The sequence below is a fragment of the Mesoplodon bidens genome (assembly GCF_964165515.1).
Source record: "Mesoplodon bidens genome assembly, chromosome: 4".
In the NCBI taxonomy this organism is placed as follows: domain Eukaryota; kingdom Metazoa; phylum Chordata; class Mammalia; order Artiodactyla; family Ziphiidae; genus Mesoplodon; species Mesoplodon bidens.
In genome coordinates, this window is record NC_138160.1 from 53,477,590 (window position 1) to 53,493,031 (window position 15,442).

Consider the following 15,442-nt stretch of genomic DNA (forward strand, 5'->3'; position numbering starts at 1 on the left):
CAGGTAAGAATGAACTACAATTACATGTGATGATATGAATTTCACAAACATACAGTAAGGGAAGAAATGACATGAAGAGTTTATAATGCATGATTCCCACTTTTATTAATTACCAAAACAGGTCAAAACAAGGTATATATTAGAAATCAGGATAGTGGTTTATCCTTAGGAGGAAAGGTGCGTAGTTACTAGAAGAGAGTCTGAGGGGCTTCTGGGGTTGGTAATGTTCTGTTACTTGATCTGGATGCTTGTTACACAGTAATGTCCAGTCTGAAAATTCAGCAAGCTGAACACTTATGCACATATTTCTGTATATATATATTGTACTCCTATAAAAAGTTTTTAAAATAATTTAAGATATACATGTATTGGTTTAAAAAAAAAAAAGACTGAAGGTCAAACTGTGATGTCTCCCTCTCACTTTAGATTCCCAGGCCCTCTCCTCAAAGTTAAACACTTTTCAGCTTCTCAAATATTATTCCAGAGATATTCTATACATATACCAATGTATTCTTCATAAGACAGAGATCTCCCAACAATATTTAAGCTCCATGAGAGAAGCGGTGTTGTCAGTTTTTGCTCACAGTTGCATATTCAAATTAGGTGATAGCAATTTGGTTGTTCCAATTGCCAGAACAAAAACTTTGAGTCATTCTTGCCTTCTCCTCCCTTATTCCCACATACAATTTGTCAACAAATCCTACTGGATATCCAAAATTTGGGTACTTATAGCCCCCACTATCCAAGCTACTATCCTCTCTCACTTGGAATTCTACAACAGCCTTCTAACCATGGAGCTCCTTCCTTCCATCTTTGCCCTCCTTCAATCTGTTTTTTACACATCAGCCAGATCCTTTTAAGTAAGATCAAATCATTCTTGTGCTCAAAACCCCACAATGGTTTCCCCAATTCAATCAGTAAAAACTGAAGTCCTTCCAATGGCCCACAAGGCCCTCCTTACATATAATTCCCTATTACCTCTAATTTCAGCTCCTATTACTCTCTCCATCGCTTACTCTATTCCAGCCACAGTGCCCTCTTTTGCTGTTCCTCAAATACACCAGGCATGTCACCCTAGGGTTTTTGCTCTAACCATTTCCTCAGCTGAAATCTTCTTCATTAAGGTGTGAGCTAGTTCCCTTCACCTTCTTCCCCTTTGAGTCTTTGCTCAAATCTCACCTTCTCTCAGTGATGCTTACCCTATTTAAAAATACAATCTGCTGTACCCTCATACTTTTTCTTTTTCCCTTAGCTCTTATCACTTTTTAACATACTATATAATTTACTTATTAGATATGGTTATGGCTTATTGTCTGCCTTCTCCTTGCTAGGATGCTAATTCCACAAGATTATGGCTTTTTGCTTGCTTTGTTTACTGACATATTCCATGTACCTAGAACATACATGGCACATAGTAGGCACACAACAAATATTTGCCTAATAAACAAATCCTAACCATTCAGTATTATGCCTTGAACTTAGATGATGCATCAATTTTTTCTGGAGGGGAGGGATGATTTTGTTCTCAAAATTGGTAATATATATGTGATGTTCCATCCATTCCTCTGTTCAGTTATCTCTGTGGCAGGAACTTTTAAGAATATTAAAAGATTGAGATTAGGGTTCTGTGTCCATAAATCAGAACAAAACTAATAGGTCCATATGAAGAATGAATCTAAGACCCCAATTTCATCTGCGTTAACATAGTGAGATAATACCATGTCATTAACAATTATCAGTTACTTTGACAAAATGCTTCAGAAACTCTAAAATACTTCCAAATACTTCTAAATATTTCAGTAACTATGAGCTTTCTTTTTAATAAAATAAATATAAAAATACTTTGAAGTATTCACTTAAGTATGATTTAGGACATGATCCATTTCTAATTTTGCTGTGTAGCTTGAGCTAAACAAGTATTTATTAGGCTCTTTGTATCTCTAAATTCTTTGTATCTGGATAGATACATCCAGAAGGACAAATGTGCATATTGTTATCATTAGGTTCAAATCAGGAGATAAAAACCACAATAGTCATATGAATAGAAAAAAATTAATACAAAGAACTGTTAACTAGATGGCAACCTGGTAACTAAGTAGGCAACTGAAAGGGTAAAAAGAACTCTGAGGTATCATGGAGGAAACAACTGTAGGAAACAGCTACCACCCTCAGGGCTGGGAGAATAAAGGAGAGATGCTAGAATTATTAAAACTTAAAAACTTATAGGAGGGATCTCATGGAGCTGAAATTCATATCTCTAAGGAAAGTGGTCTCGTAGTATGAGCAGTGTCATTCACAGGAACCCCAAGCAAATAGGAACGCACAGGAAACCGCCTCCACCTTTCAGCTTCCTTCTACTGTCCCCTATTGGCAGAGCCTAAAATCACATGGAGGCAGCTGGCAGAGCTGGTATGTGGTTTGCAGTTACAGTATCAGCATCATAAAGCAGAGGATAGAATAGGACTGGAGCTCAAAGACAACTTAATAAACGGCATAAACATCAATTATTACAATTCAATGTGATAAGGCCTAAAGGACTCAAGACTGATGTGGTTACAGCCTGGCCACATTCATTTAAGTCTAATCAGATATTTAAGAGAAAAAGCTCTGCAACAGTAAGAAGTTTAGCTCTATAACGATATGATATCAACACAATCATTAGCAATCTATCAAAAGATGAGAGTGACTGAAGCTTATCAGGAATTCCTAGGGCAATAATTAGCCTTAAATTGCACATTCCTGAAGGCAGATCCAAAATAGTAATGAGTAAGACTGGCATTTTTGTTAGAATAACCTTAAATCTATTTTAAAAGCACATTATCTGCAAACTGGGTAACAAATTGCTTATGATACCTCAACCATGAAAAAACATGGGTTTTCTGTGACATCAAAGTTAAGAACCAATAAATTAGAGCAGAGATAGGGAGTACATGCTAGAGAGGCACCCCACCTCCGCCACCAAAAACAAAAACAAAAAAGAGCAAGGAAGGGTAAGTAGCTTCAAAGAACAGCAAACATTTGAAGAAGGATTTCCAATATCAGAAAAGGGAGACATAAGCCCATCAAGCAGAAAGAATAGTATATGCTTGGCAAAGAAGGGTTAAAGGGCTTGGGATGACTGAAGAATGACAGGAAGTTAGAGAGGTTCTAGAACGTATGGTTTTATGGTCGGGGAAGACACATGAAAGAGAGGACATTGATGTGGTTGAGTGGAGCAATTTGAGGTTAGAGACCATGTCCTAAGCACAATGTTAATGCCCACAGTAACACAGAGTAATAATACAAAAATATTTATTAAATTAATAAAATAGACTAGTGTGTACCTCTGGTAATGATATACTTAAGCTTACAAATCCTCCTTCTTAAACTATGTCCTAATCATGTTTAAACCACATACCTGTTGCAAAGTCTTTTCACAATGGAGACAGGCTGTTGAAACCTGGGATAACAAAATAGTCATATCTTCTTGCTGCTGTCTGAGCCAAATCAGTTTTTCTCGAACATGAGCATCAACAACACTTAGAGCCATTTCTTCTTGACGACACAGAGTTTCATGTAGATCAGAAAAATAAGCTCGGACACATGATCGGGCATTCTCCGCAGTACCTGGTACCTAAGGCAATAAAAATAAGTTTTAAACAACTGAAACCTTAATGAAGATTTTATATGTGAAATAATGAAAATTTAAATACAATCTATATACTTAAAATCCCAAAATGTTTATCTCCACACTAAATTTTTCCCCTTAACCACAGCCTTTGGATATCCAACTGTTTAAATGACATTTCAAGCAATAAGGAATACCTAATCTCTCCCAACCCTGAACCTAGTTTCCTCCATCTCAATAAATGGCAACTCCATCTTCCAGGTTATTCAAGTTAAAAAAATTGGAGTCACCCTTAACACTTCTCTTTCATATCTCACAACTACTAGTTTCTCAACGAATTCTGCTGACTTCAAAATATATCTAGAATCTGATCATGCCTCACCACCTTCACCTCTGCCAACCTGACTGAAGCCATTATCATCTCTCACCTGATTATTATAATAGCCTCCTAATTGGGCTCACTAGATTTACCTCTTCCGCCTATAATGTATTCTCTACCCAGAAGCCAGACTGATCCTTTTTAAATGTTAAGTCAGAATGATAATTATTCTTTTGCTCAAAACTCTCCAGTGGTTTCCCACTCAGAGTAAATGCCAAAGGCCTTTATAGGGGATGTTCAACGATGGACTCCCTGGGAAAGAGACATCTGAGCTAAGACCTGAAGGAGGTAAGAGAGGGAACCATGTGAATATCTTCAAGGGCATTCCTGGAAGAAAGTAAAGCAAGTGCCTTTAAGGACCTTTCTGACCTCAACTCCTGCTATGCTCCCCATCAATCATTCTAATTTATCTAACTCAACCTCCTCAAAGTTTCTTAAGCACATGAGGCACACCCCAACTTCAGGGCCTCTGTACTTGCTCTTCTCTCTGCCTAGAATGCTCTTCCCCCAAATATTAGCATGGGTCCCTTTCTCAGCTTCTTTAGGTCTCCGCTTAATGCCCCTTCTCAGGGAGCCTATCCTCAAACACCCCACATAAAAGTGCACTCCCCCTTTCCCTTATTTTTCTCCAAAGTATTTAATAACATACGTCTGTATTTTACTTATGTACTGTCTCTCTCCCCACATTAGAATGTAAACTTTGCAAAAGCAGGTATTTTTGACTTCAACAGTGTCTAGCACTTTGGATGTGTTCAATACATATTTGCTGAGGGAATAAATAAAATATTTCCACCGTAGCACAAAAATGTCCAATAGAATTTTATGTGATAGACATAAATTTTATGTGATAGACTCTGATAGACATCTTCTATATCTGTGCTGACTAATATGGTAGCCACCAGCTACATGCACGTAAAATGTACTTGAAATGTAGCTAGTGAGACTGAGGAAGTAAATTATGTATTTTCTTGAACGGTTAAATAATTTAAACTTAAATAGCCACATGAGGCTAATGGCTACCATATTTGACAGAGAGCAGTTCTAGCATTATTCCCCAATGACTTAGCTTAACTTTGTTTCTTTACAAAAGAAAAACACTACATTGTGTCTGCCCCTGTACTTTATATTCCCATCTGAAAATATCCCTTTCTCCTCTGTAATTCAATTTTAAAATGCAATTACCACTACCACCTAAGTTCCTTCCTTCTCTTTACAGCCAAACTTCTTAAAAGTTAGACACACTTCCTAACACCCACTGACTCTTCATTTCACTGAAGGGTATCTCCTTTTATCTCACAGAAATAACAAATTCAACATCCAAATTAAACTTATCACCTTGGTCCCATTATCCCCTCCCAAATTCTTCTTCCTCCCCCATTAGAGCACAATATCACCATCCACCAGGTTGGGCAAAGTAGAAATCTAGGCATTATGCCTGACCCTGCAAAGTACCTATCCAATCAATATTATCAATAAATCACTAATATTATCAGTAAATCACTATTCTACTTCTTTAAAATCTCAAATCCATGTACTCCTCTCCATTCTCACTACTCCGGTATTATGGGCCATAAACATTTCTCAAGTAGATAATTTCAGCAACCTCACAATAGGTCTCCTTGCTTCCAATCTTGTTGCTCCTCCAATTCATTTTTTATATTAAAGAGCAACCTTTCTTAATGCAAACCTGATTATGTTATTCCTATGCCAATTCTTCAACAGCTCATCACTGCCTGTAAGATAAGGTCCAAACTCTTTAACATGTCTAACAAGATGCTGCAGGATTTGGCCCTTAACTCTCCAACATCTATTCTTGCCACGCCCCACCCCAATATTCAAAGCTTCAACCATAGTGAACTTAGTTAATTTTCTACAATATGTCCAATTCTCACTTCCATGTATTTTAACATATGCTTCCCTCTCTGGAACAACTCACTCCCCGCCCCACTCTTCTCCCTGACTAAATTCCTTCAAATCTCAGTTTAGACGTCACATCTTCTAGAAAGCCTTCTACGACTTACCCAAGTTATTGCTGTTTTTATGCACACTCCCAGGGCATCCTGTACTTCCCCCACAAAGTAACAGTTACCACACTTGAAACTGGCTCTCTTCCATGATGGATTATAAATTTCCATAAAGACAAAGACTTTTTAAAAAACTTATTTCCAGTGACCAGTGCAGTACTGGCACAATGTAATTGCTCAATAAATCCTACAAGGTGAAAAAGTGACAAGGAAAAGGGTGAGGAAGAAAAAAACCCATACATGTTCTGTGTGGGCCATTCCAATTCCATCTTCCACTATTTGTTCTCCTCCTTCAATGTGCTGAACGATTCCAACTAATTTTCTGGAATAATCTGAGATTTCCTCAGTGAAGGTCCGTATGCAATGAGCCATATCTAAAATTGATGCTCGGATCTGGTTAGCTTCTGGTTCCAATACTGAATGCTATAAGATGTAACATAATTATAGAAAAGAACTCACAGTATTGACTAATGATATAAAATGCTACTTAAATGGCTCCTATTAATAAAAAAGCATCAGCTGCAAGAGGCTTTTATAACACATTTACAAAAAACACAGCATAAGAAATACTAATTTGCCTTCGCCCCAAAACTATATACCTTTCAAAGAAATAATTTAAAATTAGGAAGTTCATTTCTTGCTAAACAAGAAACAAGAAACCCTCTCTAAAATTTTACCACAAGCATTAGTTTGTCAACAGACATAATTATTATCAAAATAATCCAGTGCATTACAAAAACAGGCACACAAAGAAAAAGAACTTTTGTTTCATGCTGGAAAGCCATTTTTCAATAAAGAAAGAATCATGAGGACTCTGAAATTTTTGTTATAATATTCAGAAAATAAATCTCTCATTTCTTTTCATGCTACCAATCTCAACTCATTCATCATTTAGCTCTTCTTTGATCTCTACTCTCAGCATAAAAAACCAAGTCAGTGAAAATAAATGGTGGGCTGGTAAACTAGGTAGAGTCATCCAGTTTAACTATATTCATACCTTGTGACCTTGGTGTTTTCCATATTCTTTGCAGACACAGCACATGAGTGGGCTAGTTTGACAGCCATCTTCCAAGCAAACAAACTCAATGGCATGCACCTGATGCTGAGAGCACATGGTTTTCTCATGAGGTTTATCAGCTAGAGGCACTCTCCTGTGCTTTGCTAATGTCTTTGTAGAATGGGTAACTTGGGAACACTCTGAGCACAAGTGAGTTGCACATACAGTGCAATATACAGATGCAACGTGAGCTTCATCTTCATCACAACGAATGATGCTCTGATGAACAAAAAAGTAAGGTATTAAAACTGAACCCCTTTACCAAACAGAAACTGACTCACAGACATAGAAAACAAACTTATAGTTACCAAAGGGGATAGATAGCAAGGGAGGGGGAGGAGAAATAAATTAGGAGTTTGGGATTAACAAATACACACTACTATATATAAAACAGGTAAACAACAAGGACCTACTGTACAGCACAGGGAACTATACTCAATATCTTGTAATACCTATAAAGGAAAAGAATCTGAAAAAGAATATATGTATCATGTATATGAATATATGTATCATGGTTCAGGTGTACAGCAATGGAATCATTTTGTTGTACACTTGAAACTAACATAGCACTGTAAATTAACTATACTTCAATTAAAAATATTTTTTTAAACTGAACCCCAATCATCATAACATGCTAAATTTTGAGAGATTGGTTCAAGATGGTGGAGTAGAAGGACATGCGCTCACTCCCTCCTGTGAGAGCACTGGAATCACAACTAACTGCTGAACAATCATCAACATGAAGACACTGGAACTCACCAGAGAACATACCCCACATACAAAGACCAAGGAGAAACTGGAATGAGACGGTAGGAGGGGCGCAATCACAATAAAATCAAATCCCATAACCACTAGGTGAGCAAATCACAAACTGGAGAACAATTATACCACAGAAGTCCACCCACTGGAGTGACGGTTCTCAGCCCCACCTCAGGCTTCCCAACCTGGGGGGCTGGCAATAGGAAGAGTAATCCCCAGAGAACTGGACTTTGAAGGACAGCAGGATTTGACTGCAAGACTTAGACAGGACTGGGGGAAACAGAGGCTTCATTCTTGGAGGGCACACACAAAGTAGTCTGTGCACCAGGACCCAACGGGAAGGAGCAGTGACCCCATAGGAGACTGAACCAGACCTACCTGCTAGTGTTGGAGGGTCTCCTGCAGAGGCGGGGGGCAGCTGTGGCTCACCTTGAGGACAAGGACACTGGCAGCAGAAGTTCTGGGAAGTACTCATTGGCACAAGCCCTCCCAGAATCCACCATTAACCCCAACAAAGACCCTGCAGGCTCCAGTGCTGGGTCGCCTCAGGCCAAACAACCAACAGGGAGGGGACACAGCCCCACCCAGCAGCAGACAAGCAGATTAAAGTTTTACTGAGCTCTGCCCACCAGAGCAACACCGAGCTCTACCCACCACCAGTCCCTCCCATCAGGAAGCTTGCACGAGCCTCTCAGATAGCTTCATCCACCAGAGGACAGACAGCAGAAGCAAGAAGAACTGCAATCCTGCAGCCTGTGGAACAAAAACCACAGTCACAGAACGATAGACAAGATGAAAAGGCAGAGGGCTATGTAGCAGATGAAGGAACAAGATAAAACCCCAGAAAAACAACTAAATGAAGGGGAGATAGGCAACCTTCCAGAAAAAGAATTCAGAATAATGATAGTGAAGAAGATCCAGGACCTCGGGAAAAAAAAAATGGAGGCAAGGATCAAGAAGATGTAAGAAATGTTTAACAAAGACCTAGAAGAATTAAAGAACAAACAAACAGAGATGAACAATACAATAACTGAAATGAAAAATACACTAGAAGGAATCAACAGCAGAATAACTGAGGCAGAAGAACAGCTAAGTGACCTGGAAGAGAAAATGGTGGAAATCACTGCTACAGACAGAATAAAGAAAAAAGAATGAAAAGAAATGAAGACAGCCTAAGAGATCACTGGGACAACATTAAATGCACCAACATTCACATTATAGGGGTTCCAGAAGGAGAACAGAGAGAGAAAGAACCTGAGAAAATATTTGAAGAGATTATAGTTGAAAACTTCCCTAACATGGGAAAGGAAATAGCCACCCAAGTCCAGGAAGCACAAAGAGTCCCAGGCAGGATAAACCCAAAGAAAAACACACCCAGACACACAGTAATCAAACTGACAAAAATTAAAGACAAAGAAAAATTATTAAAAGCAACAAGGGAAAAACAAAAAATAACATATAAGGGAACTCCCCGTAAGGTTAACCACTGATTTATCAGCAGAAATGCAGCAAATCAGAAGGGAGTGGTACAATATATTTAAAGTGATGAAAAGGAAGAAGAGGCAACCAAGAATACTCTACCCAGTAAGGATCTCATTCAGATTTGATGGAGAAATCAAAAGCTTTAGAGACAAGCAAAAGCTAAGAGAATTCAGCACCACCAAACCAGCTCTACAACAAATGCCAAAGGAACTTCTCTAAGCAGGAAACACAAGAGAAGAAAAGGACCTACAAAAACAAACCCAAAACAATTAAGAAAATGGTCATAGGAACATACATATCGATAATTACCTTAAATGTGAATGGATTAAATGCTCTAACCAAAAGACACAGGCTTGCTGAATGGATACAAAAACAAGACCCATATAGATGCTGTCTACAAGAGACCCACTTCAGACCTAGGGACACATACAGACAGAAAGTGAGGGGATGGAAAAAATAGTCCATGCAAATGGAAATCAAAAGAAAGCTGGAGTAGCAATACTCATATCAGATAAAATAGACTTTAAAATAAAGGATGTTACAAGAGACAAGGAAGGACACTACATAATGATCAAGGGATTAATCTAAAAGGAAGATATAACAATTATAAACATACACACACCCAACATAGCAGCACCTCAATACATAAGGCAAATGCTAACAGCTATAAAAGGGGAAATCAACAGTAACACAATAATAGTGGGGGACTTTAACACCTCACTTACACCAATGAACAGACAATCCAGACAGAAAATTAATAAGGAAACACAAGCTTTAAATGACACAATAGGGGCCTCCCTGGTGGCGCAGTGGTTGAGAGTCCGCCTGCCGATGCAGGGGATACGGGTTCGTGCCCCGGTCTGGGAGGATCCCATATGCCGCGGAGCGGCTGGGCCCGCGAGCCATGGCCGCTGGGCCTGCGCATCCGGAGCCTGTGCTCCGCAACGGGAGAGGCCACAACAGTGAGAGGCCCGCATACCGCAAAAAAAAAAAAAAAAAAAAAATGACACAATAAACCAGATAGATTTAATTGATATTGATAGAACATTCCCTCTGAAAGCAGCAGATTACACTTTCCTGTCAAGTGCACATGGAACATTCTCCAGAACAGATCACATCTTGGGTCATAAATCAAGCCCTGGTAAATATAAGAAACTTGAAATCGTATCAAGCATCTTTTCCGACCACAGTGCTATGAGATTAGAAATCAATTACAGGAAAAAAAATGTGAACAACACAAACACGTGGAGGGTAAACAATACGCTAAGAAATAACCAAGAGATCACTGAAGAAATCAAACAGGAAATCAAAAAATACCTAGAGACAAATGACAACAAAAACATGATGACCCAAAACCTATGGGATGCAGCAAAAGCAGTTCTAAAAGGGAAGTTTATAGCAAAACAATCCTATCTCAAGAAACAAGAAAAATCTCAAATAAACAATCTAACCTTACACCTAAAGGAACTAGAAAAAGAAGAACAAAAAAAAACCCAAAGTCAGCAGAAGAATCATAAACATCTGAGCAGAAATAAATGAAATAGAAACAAAGAAAACAATAGCAAAGATCAATAAAACTAAAAGCTGGTTCTTTGAGAAATAAACATAATTGATAAATCTTTACCCAGACTCATCAAGAAAAAGAGGGAGAGGACTCAAATCAATAAAATTAGAAATGAAAAAGCAGAAGTTACAACAGACACTGCAGAAACACAAAGCATCATAAGAGACTACTACAAGCAACTCTATGCCAATAAAATGGACAACCTGGAAGAAATGGACAAATTCTTAGAAAGGTGTAACCTTCCAAGACTGAACCAGGAAGAAATAGAAAGTATCAACAGACCAATCACAAGTAATGAAATTGAAACTGTGATTAAAAATCTTCCAACAAACAAAAGTCCAAGACCAGATGGATTCACAGGTGAATTCTATCAAACATTTAGAGAAGAGCTAACACCCATCCTTCTCAAACTCTTCCAAAAATTGCTGAGGAAGGAACACTCCCAAACTCACTCTATGAGGCCACCATCACCCTGATACCAAAACCAGACAAAGATACTATAAAAAAAAGAAAATTACAGACCAATATCACTGATGAATACAGATGCAAAAATCCTCAACAAAATACTAGCAAACTGACTCCAACAATACATTAAAATGATCATACACCATGACCAAGTTAGATTTATCCCAGGGATGCAAAGATTCTTCAATATTCACAAATCAATCATGTGATACACCATGCTTATTTTTGTTTTTATTTCCATTACTCTAGGAGGTAGGTCAAAAAAGATCAGCAGACTTAAACTTAAAAGCTTTTGCACAGCAAAAGAAACTATAAACAAGACAAAAAGACAACCCTCACAATGGGAGGAAATATTTGCAAACGAATCAATGGACAAAGGATCAATTTCCAAAATATATAAACAGCTCATGCAGCTCAATATCAAAAAAACAATCAACCCAATCCAAAAATGGGCAGAAGACCTAAATAGACATTTCTCCAAAGCAGACATACAGATGGCCAAGAGGCACATGAAAAGCTGCTCAACATCACTAATCATTAGATAAATGCAAATCAAAACAACAGTGAGGTACCACCTCACACTGGTTAGAATGGGCATCATCAGAAAATCTAGAAACAACAAATGCTGCAGAGGGTGTGGAGAAAAGGGAACCCTCTTGCACTGATGGTGGGAATGTAAATCGATACAGCCACTATGGAGAACAGTATGGAGTTTCCTTAAAAACACTAAAAATAGAATTACCATATGACCCAGCAATCCCAAGCCTGGGCATATACCCAGAGAAAACCATAATTCAAAAACACAAACGCAGGCTTCCCTGGTGGCATGGTGGTTGAGAATATGCCTGCCGGAGCAGGGGACACAGGTTTAATCCCTGGTCTGGGAGGATCCTACATGCCGCGGAACAACTAAGCCCATGCGCTACAGCTGCTGAGCCTGTGCTCTAGAGCCTGCGAACCACAAGTACTGAAGCCCACGCACCTAGAGCCCATGCTCCACAACGAGAGGCCACCGCAATGAGAAGCCCACTCGCCGCAACTAGAGAAGGCCCGCTCGCAGCAGCAAAGACCCAACACAGCCAAATAAATAAATAAATAAATAAAATTTTTTAAAAATAGCAATTCCCATTTAATAATAATTTAAAAAACACACATGCACCCCAATGTTCATTGCAACACTATTTACAATAGCTAGGTCATGGAAGCAACCTAAATGCCCATCGACAGAAGAATGGTTAAAGAAGACGTGGTACATATATACAATGCAAGATTATTCAGCCATAAAAAGGAATGAAATTGGGTCATTTGTAGAGATGTGGATGGACCTAGAGACTGTCATACAGAGGGAAGTCAGGAAGAGAAAAACATATCGTATACTAACGCATATATGTGGAATCTAGAAAAATGGTAAAGATGAACGGGTTTGCAGGGCAGTAATTGAGATAAAGAGTAGAAAACAAACGTATGGACACCAAGGGGGGAAAGCAGGGGGTGGCGGGGTGTGATGAACTGGGAGATTGGGATTGACAAATATACACTAATATGTATAAAACAGTTAACTAATAAGAACCTGCTGTATAGCACAGGGAACTCCACTTCGCTGTACAGTAGAAACACAACATTGTAAAACAACTATACCCCAATTAAAAGAAAAAAAAAAGAAAATACAAGGAAAGACAAAAAAAATCATTTAGAGAGGTAACTGAGACCTAGGATGAAGGTAGTTTACTCTAGAAAGGGATTCATATTTATTTTTTCATGATTTTATGGTATTATCAATAGTGGACCACCTTAATATGAGTGCAAAAATGGGTATTACTTGGACAATCCAAAGATTCAAACTCTGAATCTAATTCTATGCAATAGCATGTCTGTTTCAGCTGGTGTCCTGGCTTATTGTGAATGTCTTCTGCTGGATGTCTCATCTAGGTGTGGGTTTGGTATTTCACTTATGCCTCCTCACCATTGAAGGCCATTAAAAAACCCAGACATTTTCCTGAATAGGCTAATGCCCTCAGGGCAAAAGCACATTCTTTGCTCCTGTATCTCAGTGAATTTCCATTTTCCCTTCAGATTTGGCCTGATTTTTTGTTCCTAACTTATCAGGTCTTTAATGCTTTTAAAATAATTTTTAGTGAATTCATTCCACTTTATTTTCAGCAGACGAGATAGTGTCTATAACCAAGCCTACCATTACTGAGATAATCTCTTGGAACTTTTCACGATAATGAAATCATCTACTTGTTTGTGTCATCAACTAGGTATAAGCTGCATGAAGGCAAGAACATTGTCTTACTGTTTTCTGCATTTACAGCACTGAGCACAGGACCTGCCTCCTAATAGGTAATTTTAGTATTAATAAAAGTAGCTCCTTGTGTACTTTTAGGATCCTATTTCAATCCTTTACTCTCACATCGGTTTCAGACTTCTAAAAAATCTGAGTAAACATTACAGGATGTCAATCTTCTTCTACTGTCTCCTTTACCTCCTTCCCATTCATCTTTATTTCCTTCCTAGAATAGACTTTCCCAGGTCTACGGACTGAACTGTGTTCTTCCAAAATTCATATATTGAAGCCCTAGCCCCCAGTGTTACTGCATTTGGAGAGGGGGTCTTTAGGAGGTAATTAGGGTTAAATAAGGCCATAAGGATGTGGTCCTAATCCAGTAGGTGGCATCATAAGAAGAGGAAGAGACAGATCTCCCTCCCTCTCTCCCTGTAAACATGTCCTAAGGAAAGGCCAGGTGAGCACACAGTGAGGTAGCCGTGGCCTACAAGCCAAAAGAAGAGGTCTCAGAATGCCAACACCTTGATCTTGGACTTACCAGCCTCCAGAACAGTGACAAGATAAATAAATTTCTGTTGTTCAACCAAAAAAAATAAATAAATAACAAGCCAAATTTTGAAACATAAAAGCCCATAATCTTTTTTTTAACTGACCAGCCTTTATACATAAAAATATACTGGTAATTAAGTACAAAGGTCATTTGCTACTCATTTCTATAGGTAAGTGAGAAGGTATTTCCAAAATTGATTATCAATATATGCTATGAATTTGAAGTCAAAAATAAAACCATTGTTATAGATTCACAGTCAGTGCAAAGATATCTTCTGCAAAATCCCCTCATTTTACACGCAAGAAACTGACAATAGAGGATAGAAGTCTTTTTTTTTAAGACTGAAAAAACTGATAGTAAATACATCTTCACGGCTTTAAATATTACTTGTCAGCATGATGTATAGAAGAAGAGAAGCACAAATGTTATTTAGATAACCAAGTGAAGCTTTTAAAAACACAGATGCCTAGACTCCAACCTGAGAAACACTTATTTCTCAATAGGTAGAGATGAAATGGAAGTTGTGTATTTTTTCTAAAGCTCCACAGGTGAGTCCACTGCACTATCCTGGTTGAAAATCACTGATTTAAGAAACAACAACAACAACAACAAAAACCCTATGTTATATGTAACCTTTCAAATATTTATAATTTTTATGAATTAGTAAAAAGCATTATGAGTTTTAAATTTTACATGTCAGATATTCAAGAATCTTCGAAAACTTTTCTGCATATTAAAAGGCCATAATTAGAAAGGGCAAGATTTGGTATAAATTTTTGCAGAAATAAAAATTAGAAAATATATCAATGATGTCATTCAATATCACACTAAATAAAAAAATGAACCCAAAGTTAAACAGTTTTGTTTGCAATTATGAGAAATATATACGTGTAAAATTAAAAGTCGTGTCTTCTGTTTTCCAGACCTGATAAATAATTTACAAGACCAACATCGGATAATACTCAATGGCTTTTAAAATAAGATAAAAGATAAATCATGGGAAAAAAACTGCAAATTTTAGAAAACAGTGCTTCAGTTTGAAATCCATTTCACTGATTCGCTTTATATAAGGAAATCATGATCTAATAAAAGAGAAGTAAAAAGCAATCTGACATGTTTTCCTTCATACTAAACATGTGGTTTTAAAGTTGATCATCAAAACTATTAACTGCTATTTACTACAACTATTCCTATAATCAGAACAGTCTATGAGCTATGCAGACAATTTTATGTGTTAAAAATGTATCTTAATTTGTGTTAATGGTCTT

At 37.8% G+C, this 15,442-nt stretch overlaps 1 protein-coding gene across 1 annotated transcript in view; it reads right to left on the reverse strand.

Moving 5' to 3' along the window:
- The window catches only part of TRIM23 (tripartite motif containing 23), a 40,067-nt gene that overhangs the window by 13,481 nt on the left and 11,144 nt on the right, over positions 1–15,442 (reverse strand). The window contains exons 4-6 of the mRNA XM_081233923.1: positions 7,008–7,286; positions 6,251–6,433; positions 3,398–3,613 (exon numbers count right to left, since the gene is read on the reverse strand). Of these exons, the coding sequence (XP_081090049.1) occupies positions 3,398–3,613; positions 6,251–6,433; positions 7,008–7,286 (678 nt within the window). The remainder of the gene's footprint in view (positions 1–3,397; positions 3,614–6,250; positions 6,434–7,007; positions 7,287–15,442) is intronic.